General features: G+C 44.1%; 1 protein-coding gene across 1 annotated transcript in view; it reads right to left on the bottom strand.

The window, feature by feature from the left end:
* The window catches only part of LOC149450465 (cell surface glycoprotein CD200 receptor 1-A-like), a 69,819-nt gene extending 68,721 nt beyond the window's left edge, over nt 1–1,098 (bottom strand). The window contains exon 1 of the mRNA XM_089691875.1: nt 998–1,098. Coding sequence (XP_089548001.1) covers nt 998–1,064 — 67 coding nt within the window. The 5' untranslated portion in view covers nt 1,065–1,098. The remainder of the gene's footprint in view (nt 1–997) is intronic.
* Between the last annotated feature and the right edge of the window lie 13,889 nt (nt 1,099–14,987).

Here is a 14,987-nt window from a genome sequence, read left to right as displayed (position 1 = left end):
GGAGGAATAGTGCCACATCATTGGTATCAGTGGGAGGAATAGTGCCCCATCATTGGTGTCAGTGGGAGGAATAGTGCCCCATCATTGGTATCAGTGGGAGGAATAGTGCCCCATCATTGGTGTCAGTGGGAGGAATAGTGCCCCATCATTGGTATCAGTGGGAGGAATAGTGCCCCATCATTGGTGTCAGTGGGAGGAATAGTGCCCCATCATTGGTATCAGTGGGAGGAATAGTGCCCCATCATTGGTGTCAGTGGGAGGAATAGTGCCCCATCATTGGTATCAGTGGGAGGAATAGTGCCCCATCATTGGTGTCAGTGGGAGGAATAGTGCCCCATCATTGGTATCAGTGGGAGGAATAGTGCCCCATCATTGGTGTCAGTGGGAGGAATAGTGCCCCATCATTGGTGTCAGTGGGAGGAATAGTGCCCCATCATTGGTGTCAGTGGGAGGAATAATGCCCCATCATTGGTATCAGTGGGAGGAATAGTGCCCCATCATTGGTGTCAGTGGGAGGAATAGTGCCCCATCATTGGTGTCAGTGGGAGTAATAGTGCCCCATCATTGGTGTCAGTGGGAGTAATAGTGCCCCATCATTGGTGTCAGTGGGAGTAATAGTGCCCCATCATTGGTGTCAGTGGGAGTAATAGTGCCCCATCATTGGTGTCAGTGGGAGTAATAGTGCCCCATCATTGGTGTCAGTGGGAGTAATAGTGCCCCATCATTGGTATCAGTGGGAGGAATAGTGCCCCATCATTGGTGTCAGTGGGAGGAATAGTGCCCCATCATTGGTGTCAGTGGGAGTAATAGTGCCCCATCATTGATGTCACTGTCATTGGCAGGAAATATATGCCACTGTTGCTGACACTTGCCCATTAATGTCCCAAAGGTCGGATAAAAACAAGCAAAGGACTGCATCCAGGCTTCAGGCTGCAGTTTGGAGACCACTGGACTAAATCTAAAATATGTTAGAGCGTAGGTAAAACATTTAACTTACCAACAACATGATCAGATATTACAAAAAAAGCTACACAGGCCTTCCATATGGCAATGAAAGAAGTCATGAAGGGATGGTCTCCTGGCAGCAAGCAGGTGAGGTCCGGGTAATGGCTCGGTGATTAATGACTGTTGGTGGTCTGCACACTGCAATACAATAGAGAACAAAAATATCATCTGGGTAGGACTTGCCACTTCCTGCTTTTGTGCAAAAAATATTTCTTGTATTCAGTGACCACATTTAGAGGCTTTTTCTTCTGCTATGATTCTTCTTATAGAAAAGAAAGAGCTTTCTTCTTGAGCCCCCAGATCTGCTCTTCATCCCCGAATGGAGTTTCTTGTATTAGTTTTATCATAAAGTAGAAGCCCAGGTGCAGGAATGTTCCATCGTAAAATCCTAAGGGAAATGAAGGAATGAATTCACCTGTCTAAAGTTTAATATATGAATATTACAGTGGAATTAAACTGTATCTGAGCACCACAAACTGAAAACTCTATTTATTCTGCTATATTTATTTATTTCAGGTACTTATATAGCGCCGTCAATTTACGCAGCGCTTTACACATATATTGTACATTCACATCAGTCCCTAACCCTCAAGGGGCGTACAATCTAAGGTCCCTATCTCACATTCATACATACACATACTAGGGACAATTTAGACAGGAACCAATTCACCTACCAGCATGTCTTTGGAGGGTGGGAGGAAACTGGAGTACCTGGAGGAAACCCATGCAGGCACAGGGAGAACATGCAAACTCCAGGCAGGTGGTGCCGTGGTGGGGATTTGAACCAACAACCCTAGTACTGCCAGGCGGAAGTGCTAACCATTTAGCCACTGTGCTGCCCATTTATACATGTTGGACTCCAAAGTTGTGTGACTTTGGAGTTCAACTTTGATGCAACTTTGGACGGGTGCGACTTGGATGTGACTTGTCCCTCTGCAAAGTCAGACTCATTGTTGCACCATTGTTGCATGTAAAACATTCAGGGAGGACTTTCATGCAACTTTTGAGCGTTACTATGACAGTCTATGGCCCTGAAGTTGCATGAAAGTTAGATCTAAATAGTGCATGAACTACTTTGAAGTCACTACAACTTTAAGTCGCACAGATATGAACGGTTATCATTGGAAAACATGGGGTACAACCAGGGGCGGACTGACAACTCATGGGGCCCCCGGACAATAGGGGATCATGGGGCCCCTGTGTCCTTGCTCAAACTCAAAAAAGCCTATGAAAAAGGTATAAGGGGCATCTCAAGGGGCCCCCTACTGACCCCGGGCCCTCGGGCAGTGCCCGAGTTTCTAAATGGTCAGTCCACCCCTGGGTACAACTTGTCATGTAACTTTGATGTCATGAGTGAGAATGGGGTCTAAATTTAGTTTTAGGTTTCATTTACACCTGTGCAACTTGTCATACGACTTTGGACACTAAAGTTGCATAACAAGTCGTACCTCATTTTTTTTCAGTGATAAATGTTACAGTTAAAGTTGCAGCAACTTCAAAGTAGTTCATGCACTACTTTGGTATGACTTTCATGCAACTTGAGTGCCATAGACTGCAATGTAAACCATCAAAAGTTGTCGTATGAAAGTTACATTTGAATGTTATACATGCAACCGTTGTCCATTATCATTAATTTAATGTGGTAGTAAACTCTTATCTTGTACTTTTACCTACAGGTAAGTTTATAATAAAGCTGTAGGTAAAATGAATATCTCCTAACTATGCACTGTTTAGGAGATATTCACACTTGTTAACCTCCCTGGCGGTATTCCCGAGTGTAGCTCGGGGTAAAGTTTCAGCACCACAAGCGGTAACCCCGAGCTACACTCGGGAATACACTGCAGCGTTGCTCCGGGATCTCTTCTTCTCTTACCTTGTCCTGCGCTCCCGTGATGTCCTTCCTGCAGTGTCCCCGGCAATGTCCTCCGGCGGAGTCCGGCATCTGTCTTCTGGGTTCCGCCCCAAAACCAAATTGGTTTGTTTACACAAGGACAATGAGGCTCCATTCACATCTGTGTGTTTCCGAATGCATGGTAATCTGCACAGAAAATGCACACTTTGCCATGCGTTTCAGAAACACGCTTCAAATGAGCATCGTGGTTGTGTTGTCATTTCATGTTAACCCCCCTGGCGGTATTCCCGAGTGTAGCTCGGGGTAAAGTTTTAGCATCAAAAGCGGTAACCCTGAGCTACACTCGGGAATACCCTGCAGGGTTGCTCCGGGATCCCTGTTTCACTTACCTTGTCCTGCGCTCCCGCGATGTCCCTCCTGCAGCGTCCCCGGCCATCTCCTCCGGCCGATGCCGGCATCTGTCTTCTGGGTTCCGTTCCCTGTGAGCTCGGGACGTAAGGGGGACGGAACGGCGGGAAATTTGAAAATCACAAAAAGTGACATTCACTCAATACACTAAAATCACATAGTATAACATTCCTGTATCAAACCATTTCACATACATTTTGTCCGGAGTGCTTTGTCCGGCGCCCTGCCTGCATTTTTACTGTTCTTTCTGCCTGGAAACTTAGAAAAGTCCATGGCGTCCAAAAAGCGTCCCTTTAGGTCAAAAGCGGTTTTAGACCGGCTAGAGAACAGCGATAGTAAATCAGAACCACTTGCAGAATTGAGTGATAATGATTCGTGGGGGAAATTCCTCATCAGACACTGAAAACGATTCTGCGACTTTGCTCAGCGATGTGCGAACTTGGCGCTATATTTCACATTTCAGTGTTTTTGGTTTGATTATATTATTGAGTTAAATTTATTATTATTATTATATCATTATTTTTTATGATTATTTATTAAATTATAATTTATGATTTTGTGTTTCAAATTTCAACATACCCGGGATGTTTACTAGACTCTTGTTCGGACAGATTTCAGTGAGTTATTCCTAAAAATTACAGCCTACCATAAAAAAATACAGATTTCCATGCAAAAAAATGTACCACTTTGAGCACAGAAATATGGATATAATCATACCGCTAGGGAGGTTAAGAGCCTGGGCATGCGTTCTGAAAGAGCTGCATATCCGTGCCGTTCCTTCAGAGCACTGTGTCGTGGCCCAGGACTCCTGCATGCAGCGTTGGAGTGACGTCATCGCGGCTTGACCGGGTAGACGGCCGGAGCTCGTGAACCCAGAAGGAAGACCGAGTGAAGATGGAAGCCTCTACCGCAGTGACTGCTGCTGGAGGCCTTCTTTTTAAGGTACATCCTTCATAATGAGCTAGTATACGATCCATACTAGTACATACTATTATGACATTACCTTGCAGGGAATTATTTTTTTTCCTAAGCTGCGGTTTACTACCACTTTAAGCCAAAGTCATATCCAAGTTGTACCCATCCCAAGTTGCATCAAAGTTGCGTCAAAGTTGGACTCCAAAGTTCTACAACTTTGGAGTCATACAAGTGTGAATTGAACCTTAATATTCAATGCAAACTCACCCATCCATTCATGTCTCCATGTTTTATGTTGTGAAGAAATCAGTTTAAAAAATACCTCCTAGTATTTCTAACTGCAGCCATCATGAGTAAGGGCTAATGATTCATGCAGCATTTACTTCCTGGAATCCATCTGCCCTTAGTTCAGGTGTGCAGGCAGGGAGGTGTTCTTAGCTGAGAAAGCCCCTCCTCCACATGAAGTCTCCTTGGATGTATGATATCATTTTGGCCTAGGCCAGAAACCAGGAAGCAATTGAAGAAATCCAATCATCAAGTCTCTGCTGAATTGCGAGCTGCAGCCTTACATTTCTAAATCTGTTCATGTCTACCTGGGAGATTTGGGTGTTTCTCCCACCTTTTGTGTTGCTATTACAGCTACTCCTGTTACGTTGTCCATAATTTTATATTGTTGCAATGTCCTTAACCTAATATTCAAAGCAAATTTACTCATCTATCCATGTCTCCATTCTTTTTTTTTTTTTTTGAGAAATCATTTTGAAAAACACCCACCTAGCATTTCTAGCCACAGCCATCTAGAGTAAGGACAGATGATTCATGAAGCATTTACTTCCTGGAATCCATCTGCCCTTAGCTCAGGCATGTAGTCAGTAGTGTGCGCTTAGCTGAGAAAGACCGTCCTCCGATGAAGAACCCTGGGATGTATGATGTCATTTTTACCTAGGCCAGAAACCAGAAAGCAATTGAAGAAATGTAGAAAAAAAAACTTTAAACAGGTAAATATAATGGTATTGGTGCCCCTGATGACGTCATTTATGATGAAAAATGTAGGGCGGAGTCACGCACACACACTACCACGCATGTACGATTGGTTGGCAGCCATCTTGGATGGTGCAAAGATCTGATCCTAGTATTTTTGCATGCTGATTTATGTCCTTTATCATGTGAGTGCATATTACTATTTAATACATTTCGTTATTTGAGGATTTTACACTGTGGAGAAATCTTTTTTACATGTCTAGTACCATGAGCTCTGGTCTCATACAACTTGCTTGGAGTGGTTGAAGCCAGGGGGGGACTGACCATTTGAGTACTTGGGCACTGCCCGAGGGCCCAGGGTCAGTAGGAGGCCCCATAGGCTTTTTTGGGTGTGTTTTGAGTGTGGGCAAGGACACAGGGGCCCCATGATCCCCAATTGCCCGGGGGCCCCATGAGTTGTCAGTCCGCCCCTGGTTGAAGCCATCATATATAGGGAGCGGCTTAGGAGGATTACCAATCTTTCTTTTGGGTGGTCCAGAGGATGATTCCTTCTGTCCATTTCCCCCCGATGTCATGAAATAAAAACGTGATTGACCACTCTTGATAGTGGTCACATATTTTCCGGTAAGCCTTGCATGCAAGTGATTGATGTCACATTGGTTATCCTCGGAAGTTTTCATATCTCATCACAGCGTTCGGGGACTGTTCTGCTTTGATTTCATTATTTCACTTTTCACTCATTTTTAATTACTTTTGAATATTATTTCTATATATTTTGCTTGAAATGTTTGAGCGCTGCACTTTATTTGTACACTAAAGTAAATATAATATTCCTTCTTATCTATTTACTAATGCTAGCAGCATACAGATGAAAAATGAAGAATAACCTCTCCGTAGGTATTTCAATCATTTGTTTTCAAATGCAAGGTATTTTAATGTATGTGTCCAGACATTATCCATATTTATCCCCAAACCTCCCTTCTATTGCTCCCTGGACATTATCACTGGTCTGGTAAAATTCTTGCAGGGGCAGCTGCTGGGGGCTCAGTTCCTATTGATGCAGGAGCTCTCTAGTCCAGCAGGAAGAGCTGACAACGCTGGTCAGAATTTCAGGTAAGCAAAGGCGCTGTGTTGTCAGAGGGAGTTAGGAGCTAACTGGATTTCTATCAATTTAATGGTGTTGATTTACTAAGACCGGAAAATGCAAAATTTGGTGCAGATCTGCAAAGAAACCAATCAGCTTCAAGTTTTTTTTGTCAAAGCCTAAAGTGGTATCTAAGGCTTGTCATACTTACCTGCTCTGTGTAATGGTTTGGTACAGAGCAGCCTCAATGCTCCTCTTGGGTTCCCCTGGCCCCTCCTTCCTGCCAAGTGCCCCCACAGCAAGCAGCTTACTATGGGGGCACCCGAGCAGGCATGCTCCCAAGTGGCTGCTCTGCATGTCCATTCACACACAGAGCCATGGCTCAGTCCCGCCCCCTCTCTCTCCTCATTGGCTGAGCCAATGAAGAAGGAGAGTCACCAGAGAGCCAAGGCTCCCATGCACATCGCTGGATCATGATGGGGCTCAGGTAAGTATTTTTTAATTTCTTTTTTTTGAAAAGTTGCAGCTTACAGGCATATGAATAGGCAACACATAATAAAAAGAACAGAGGGTATCTCACAGTGAAATCAGATACAAAAGTTCATGGTGGACAAAGTATATATAGTAATGCAAAAAAACTGCAATTTGCAAAGTTGTCAGTAAATCACACAAAGTAGCCTTCAGAGAAACCCTCAAAACACACTCATGGGCTATAGAAAATGCAACCAAATAAAATAAATAGTAATGGGTTGCCCAAGACATCCCTAAGGCCAATATGACCCAGGGAGGGGATAAAAAACTAATAGTAAAGAGAGTCCAATAACTGCATGACATAGCAGTCCAAGGCTGGGCCAGGTGTACAGGGTAATGGGAAAGAAAAAGGGAGAAAAGAGGGAAAAAAAGGGGGGGGTAAAGAAGGATGGGAAGAAAAAGGAGTCCATGTGGGTCAACTGAGGGGCACACGCCGAAGAAGTGGGGCACAGATAAGGAGTAGCTTACAAAGAAAGGAAACTATAAGTGAGAAGGAAGTAAGGTCTCTTGCCTGGCGCATGTGAATCAAAGTTCCAGGAGATCAGCCATCTTGCGAAACCTCCTGCAGATAGGTATCAGTATATACAAAATACTGCCAGGGCCTCCAAGTGTCACAGAAGATCTACTCCCTATCATATAGGGTTGCCATGAGGTCTTCCATGTCTCTGAGTTCATTTACTTTTGAAAACCAAAGGGACTTCGAAGGCGGGTTCACAGGCCTCCAGCACAGGGAGCATGCATGCCTTAGCTGCGTTTCGAAGCTGAATTATGCAAGAGGCCTTATACTTCTTAATAGGGTGCTCCAATAGATGCAGTAGGCATGCCCTCTAAACTGGTCAGGTGTTTAACGGTACTGATCACCTCTCACCAAAATGGTCTGATTTTGAGGCTATCCCAGAAGATTTGTAACATTGTGCCTCCTTCAGCACCACATCACCAACAAGTGCTGGGGACTTGGGGAAAGAGATGATGCAGAGTGGTTGGCACCCTGTACCACCTGGATAAAATCTTGTAGCAGGTCTCTTGGACCTTGGTCGCAATGGAGGACTTCTGTAAAGGATTTTCTCCTTCTGTGCACCAGTGAACTGGGTGCCGAGGTCAGATTCCCATTTGGAAAGGAAAGCAGGGACAAATTCGGGAGGCATAGATAATTGAGAGGCAGTGACAAATTGGTTTCCTCCTGTGATGGATGCTCTCTAGCTCCGTAAACCAATGGTAAATACCAGGAGATTGGGAGCATTGTTGTAAAAAAGTGATGGAGCTAAAGATCACTCCAGAAATCCAGAGGAGGGTCAGTAATGGTCACACAGGAGGCGGAAGAGAGCTGGCCATCAGAACCCAGGAAATCGCAAAGATGGAGATGACCACTAAAAATCAGTCGATGGAATTGGGGGTTCTGAAGGCCCGGTTCAAATTCTGGTTGAGACCATAGGAGAATGCAATGGGGAAACAAAAGAGTTTTGAAAAGTGTCTCTGGCAACTATCAATGTGATGCCAAGGGTGGGACAGTCAGTGAACACTCTCGGCAACGGAGAGGTAATCCAGGGATAGTTCTTCACTGTGCCATTGTAGTCTTCCAACTCCATAGCCACCCAATGTTTCGCCTCAGTTTGACAGTGCCAATCAACCAGCCTGGTTAGATGAACCGCCCTATAGTAGGCCTGTACATCTGGGAGGCCAACCCCACTTTGACATTTTGAGAGGTGATGAAGCTGAAGCTTAAAGGGACCATACAAATGCTTGAAACAGGGAGCTCACCTGTTTGAAAAACACTAAGGAAGGCGGATGGAGAGGGCCTGTAACAGATAAAACACCCTGGTCAGCACGGTCACCTTGAGACCGTTGCAACATCCAAACCGGGTTAAAGTGAGTGGGTTAGCGGATTTGGCAGCCAAGATTAGGTTCACCACTCAAATTTAGTTGTATCGGGGCTCACGAGCGCTCAGGTAAGTATTAAGGGGGCTGGGGGGGGGGGATCCTGCACACAGAAGGTTTTTTACGCATGAAGGTAAAAAGGCTTGAGCCTTTAGAACCACTTTAACCACTTCAAGTCCGGACACTTTCACCCCCTTCCTGTCCAGGCCAATTTTCAGCTTTCAGCTCTATCACACTTTGAATGACAATTGCGCGGTCATGCAACACTGTACCCATATGAATTTTTTAGAATTTTTTTGAGACAGATAAAGCTTTATTTTGGTGGTATTTTTTTTTTGCTATATAAATGAAAAAGTCCAAAATTTTTGAAAAAAAGTGTTTTTCTTATAAAATTCTGCAAATAAATATTATTTCATCATAAATCTTGACCAAAAATGTATTTAGTTATCTTATTAGTAAAAAAAAAAAAAAAATACCCTAAATTAGTTTATAACTAAAAATTATAATTTTTAAAACATTTTTTTAAAATTTTTATTTTATTTTTTTATATTATTATTTAGGTTTTTTTTGTTTTTTTTATTTATATACTGTCACCCTAGCAGTACAGTGTCACATGGTGACACTGTACTTCTTGTGTGGGGTGATGAACATTTTTTTTTTTTACACTGATTGCTTTTACACCCATAAAGGCTGTAAAAGCAATAATTTCTCCTTCTCTCTGGCTGCATTGTTGCAGCCATTGAGAAAAACTGTGTGAACTGTGATTGGTCACAGCTTGTCACATGGTACAAGGCTGTTAAAAGCCTTGTACCATGTGACCTCTGTGATCATTCACAGATTTCACACGTAGTAAGCAATGATGTCAGAAGTGACATCTTGCTTACTACTCTGCATGTGATCACTGATTGGACAATCAGTGATCACATGATCGGGACCTCGCACAGAGGTCCCATACGACGGTCGGTGTTCCACTGTGTCCGAGGGACACAGCAGGCACCGGATTGCGGTGCTGCATGCTCCCAGGTAGCGCGCACAAGCAGGGGGTGGGGAGGCCGTTTATAAACAGCCACCCACCCCTGCACTGCTCCCGTCCGGCCGTTTGTATACAATGGCCAGACGGGAAGTGGTTGATTAAACAACTGAAGTTAGAAACTGATTGGCTACCATGTAGCCAGATTTTGCAGTCTCCAGTTTTTGTAAATCTACCCCAATACCTACCTCCACTTTTGTTGATAATACAACAATCCCCTCTGGGTGATCCGTGTACACTGTCTGTATCCATTTAGAAGCATTTAACCCTCTAGGGAGTATCTCATCTAATTTCTATTTCAGTGGGTTCTTATAATCGTACTTGTATCTTCTTGCAAACTTCTGAGGAAATCAGTGAGCCAATCACACAAGCAGAAAATGACATTTCTAGGCAGGGGCGGACTGACAACTCATGGGGCCCCCGGGCAATAGGGGATCATGGGGCCCCTGTGTCCTTGCCCGAACTCAAAAAAGCCTATGAAAAAGGTACCAGGGGTATCTCATGGGGCCCCCTACTGACCCCAGGCCCTCGGGCAGTGCCCAAGTTTCCAAATGGTCAGTCCGCCCCTGTTTCTAGGGAGCGGTCTGCAAACACTGTACAGAATGCCTCCAGGCCGCCGTATTGCATTGATTTTTTTAAAAATGACAGCAGCTACAGATCACATTTTATTATATTTTTAAAGAAAGCGGAGTTCTCCTTTTAGCAGGCATTTTTCTGTACTTGCAGCATTTTTTTAAATGGATAGAACATAAAGGAATGTGCATGTATTGCATAGATGTACTGAATGTTTTTGTTTTTTTTGCCCTGATAGTCATGTTTAAGTTAAACTAAATGTCTTTGTGTCAGTTTCATTTCAGTTTACTCTGGTTGCATAAAGCAGAAGGAGAATTGGCTTTTCTTACCTCTGGACCAAAACGACATGTGTTTACCAAACGTTTAACTCTGTAGGTCTCTTCTGCAATTATTGCTTCCTACCTGCCTGCTACCAAGTTTTGTCAGATTGCACACTGAATTGCACATGCTCAACACAGTGTGCATTCTTAGCGTACTTCAGGTGCTGCAGTGAATTAACACGCAGGAGTTACGCCATATTGGGTTGGACTGTAGGCAGGTGACGTTAGTCTTCCCACCTGATGGTGGCTCTGCGCCATTTCCCAGATAGCAAGGATAACTTGCCAAAATATTGTGGCAGTGTTCAATTGTAAGTCTTGTTAACCTCCTTAGCGGTTTTCCTGAGTGTAGCTCGGGGTAAAATTTCAGTACCAAGAGCGGTAACCCCGAGCTACACTCGGGCTTACCATGCGGCGTTGCTCAGGGAGTCCCTGCAGCACTTACCTTGTCCTTCGCTCCCGCGATGTGTCCCCTGCAGCGTCCCTGGCCATCTCCTCCGGCCGATGCCGGCATCCGGCTTCTGTGTTCCGGTGCCTGTGACGTTGGGACGTACGGGCGCCGGAACCGGTGGCAAATTTTAAATTTTTCAAAAATGTCATTTTTTAAAAAATTATTATTATATAATAAAACATTGCTGTTTGAATGCATTTCACGTATATTTTGTCCCTACTGCTTTGTCCGCTACTGCTTAGACACTGAAAACGATTTTGTGACTTTGCTCAGCGATGTGCGAATTTGCCTCTGTATTTCAAATTTCAGTGTTTTTGGTTTGATTATAGTATTGAATTAAATTTATTATTATTATATTATTATTTTTTATGATTATTAATTAAATTATAATTTATGATTTCGTGTTTCAAATTTTATCATACCCGGGATGTTTACTAGACTCTTGTTCGGACAGATTTCAGTGAGTTATTCCTAAAAATTACAGCCTACAATAAAAAACTACATATTTCCATGCAAAAAAATGGTACCGCTTTCAGCACCAAAAATTGGAAATAATCATACCGCCGAGGAGGTTAACTTGCTGCACATTTTCACTGGCAAGCTATACACTTGCAGAGCACTTGAAGCACAAGTTCTAGTTGACACTTTTCCAATTTGTAGCAAATTTGCATGGCAAGTCTCTAGCAAGACCAAAGTTGCAGTGGTGAGTCTACAGCAAGAGCTCTGCAACTCTACAGCATGAAAATTCAGCTGCAGTGGCCCCTGTGGTTGGATGACTATTGCACAACATAACTGAACCAGGACTTGCTGCAGACTTGCAGAATGTTTGCAAAAAAGGTTGATGTGGAGTCATGCAATGCGGACTTGCTGCAATTGTGCAACAAACTTAGGAAACCTGGCAAGTCTAGAAATAGCTTAGCAAGTCATTTTCAGACTTGCGGCTCAATTGCTTGCTATCTGGGTTGTTGTATGAGAAGAGGAGATATTGTACGGGAATTGGTCCCTTAGAGATTCTCTCCAGTCCCTTGAGAGGAGAAGTTTATCACCAACCATGTTGGGTGAGGAAACCTTTTAAATAAGGGAACTCGCGTCATTTTGGTGCACTTTTGGGGAGTGGTGGGACAGGGAAAGGAACCTGCTTGTGAGGGACAGTGTTTAGCGTAGGGAAGTGTTGCAGTCGAGTAGGGAAAGCTCAGGGAAGGCTTCCTCTGCATTATTTCCCCTCCGTTGGCTGGTCCGGTATTGTGGAGCTAGTACAGTTTGCTGAAATTACTCCTACGGTATTCTGCCAAAAAACACTACTTCCTGGAACTGAAGCCATCATCAGCTGAGACTGAATATTCAATGATTTGTTGTACAAAGAATCCTGCTCAGGATTTACATAAAATACCTCAGTGCATTACATTCTGTGTGTGTTTCCTCCCAAACAATGTACCTAACTTAGGCCCCACCTAAAGGACAATCAAGATGGTTGAAGACAGTATAATCAGAAGAAAAGTGGACAAAGGTTTCAGTGGCAACCAAGTTGGGGTTGATTTACTAAAACTGGAGCGTGCAAAATATGGTTCAGCTGTGCATTGTAGCCAATCAGCTTCTAAGTTCAGCTTGTTCAATTAAACTTTGACAAAAAAATCTGGAAGCTGATTTTTAGGCAGATCTGAACCAGATTTTGCAGTGTCCAATTTTTGTAAATCAACCCAATTGCATTGCTAGAACGAAGGTAACTGCACTTTTAATAGACACATACTTTTCAGCCTTTGTAATTTCTGAACACAGATGGCTTGCTTTTGCTCTACCCCATACTATGTATAATGCTGGTGACCTCTTTTATGTATAGCATAAGGTTTCAAATTTAAAGAGCAAGTCGAAATTGAGGAAGACCAGCTCTCATAAGGCCCAATTCACAAAGTCTTAGGCTTAGTTCACACTAGCTTTCAAAGCAGGTGTTTGAGGGGCGTTTTTAACGCCACTCAGATGCCTATGGAAATGATACTATGGACAGCACACAGTGCTGTTCATATTATTAGCAAAACATGAAGTGTGAGCATCTCCTCGCCTTTCAACGCCTCCCATTCAAGTCTATGGTGATGCTCCTTAAACGCCTGGAAGGTATTTGTGGGGCGTTTGTGAGCCGTTTGCGGGGCGTTAATACCATTAGAGTTTATTATAGGTGTTTGTAGTGCAGTTTTAATGCTTGTAAAATGCCTATAAAACACCTCAACACTGCGCATAGGGCGTTTGGGGAGCGTTTTTAATGCGTGTAGAATGCCCATACTAAAGCTCATTAATGCCTGTCGAAAGCTATAGGGGCGTTTTTGAAGAGTTAGAAATTTAGTCAAGTGTGAACAAGCCCATAAAGCGGAAAAAAAACTGTCCAATTACTCACTCTCCAATGAGGTGTGTTCAACATCATCTCCTCGGCTTCTTCTGAATGCAGTGCCTTCAGCCGACTTGATTGCTCAGCGCAGGATGATGTAGTTCTGGTGCATCTGCAGGAGTTCATTCATCCTGGCCCACGGGCACCATGCTGAGAATGTACCCTAAGCTGCACATATGTACATTTTAAAGAAGACTGCAAGCAGGCTGGTAAAAAGCATGTCTCTTCTACAATAAAGATCCAGCCTGTAGGCAATGTTTTTTTTTTACATAGGTTTAGCTCCGCCTTATCACCATGTAGGCAGCTTGCCTGCCGTACTGTATGTTTAGTTAGTTATTTGGCTGCCCAGGTGAGAGGGAAGGAGTTAATAATTCTTGCTGCCTTTCCTGACCATGTTCGCAGGCTTTTTCTGGGGTCCGGCCTCCCCTCCTTTGTGATATAAAAGGAAAGAGGTTCGGGTCCCAGGGTCGAAAGCAAGCAAGAGAATGGGAACTTTGCAGAAGCTTGCTGAAAGCCGTGTTCCATTGCTGAAACACCGACTCATCGAGATTTCCAGTGACCATAGACACTACTATTCAAGTTCTTCCAGTTATGGACTACACCCAAAAGGACTTTGCCTCTGCAGGTATGCTGGGGCAGCTGCAATTTAAGATAGATGGGGAAAGGACATTTATTCTGGTTGTACATGCTGTGTTGAACTGCCAACAGCCTGGTCTGAAGTTCTTCAAAGGGGTGCATGTTGGGCAGGGGCGGACTGACCATTTGGAAACTCGGGCCCTGCCCGAGGGCCCGGGGACAGTAGGGGGCCCCATGAGATGCCCCTGGTACCTTTTTCATAGGCTTCTTTGAGTTTGGGCAAGGACACAGGGGCCCCATGATCTCCTATTGCCCTGGGGCCCCATGAGTTGTCAGTCCGCCGGGTTTTGGCTTATTCCTAAAGAACCTGGGTCTTTAATAGCATGATGGGATACAAGTAACACTACTACAAAAAAGTTAACTTACAAAGCTAAAAAGAGGAGGTAGTTGCCATAGGTAGCCTAGAGGAAGAACAAGCTGCAAGCAACCAGTTGTTTGGTGTAGTACCTTAGTAATATACCTATACCTATATAGGTAGTACCTATAATAGCAAGGGGGTCAGTGCTCTGACTCCCTCCCTAGCTGTCCATGTCCTTTGATCACTGGGAGTGGGCTAGTGTTACGGAGATCTAAGGACTGATCACTAGGCACAGGAAGGAAAGAGTTATCTTAGGACACGTATGAGACCCGCTCAGCTATGTGTCCAGCGAGGTTTCATTCTGTTACTGGGAGTGAGGTAATGGAAGTACGCTGGATTGGTGGAGTGGGCAAGGGCTCTGCATGTCCCTCTTTATGCAAGATCTACATCCGTCGCAGTGTGTAGTGACATGGAAGGAACATCTTACAGGGAAGCTCTGTACATTATTGCTGCCTACAAGTGGCTCATCTCTGAGTCGGGGACTGCTGTATTTCTTGAGTTTTTACATGACCATAGCCTCCGCCTGTTTTCGGGCATTGGTGAGCACTCCTTTTGGCAAGGCATTACCCTACGTGCACGGGCGCAGTAGACCTT

This window comes from Staurois parvus, unplaced genomic scaffold (assembly GCF_062004578.1).
Source record: "Staurois parvus isolate SC_StPar_1 unplaced genomic scaffold, SC_StPar_1.0 ptg000574l, whole genome shotgun sequence".
Classification (NCBI taxonomy): Eukaryota; Metazoa; Chordata; class Amphibia; order Anura; family Ranidae; genus Staurois; species Staurois parvus.
This window is presented reverse-complemented; position numbering and strand designations above follow the sequence as displayed.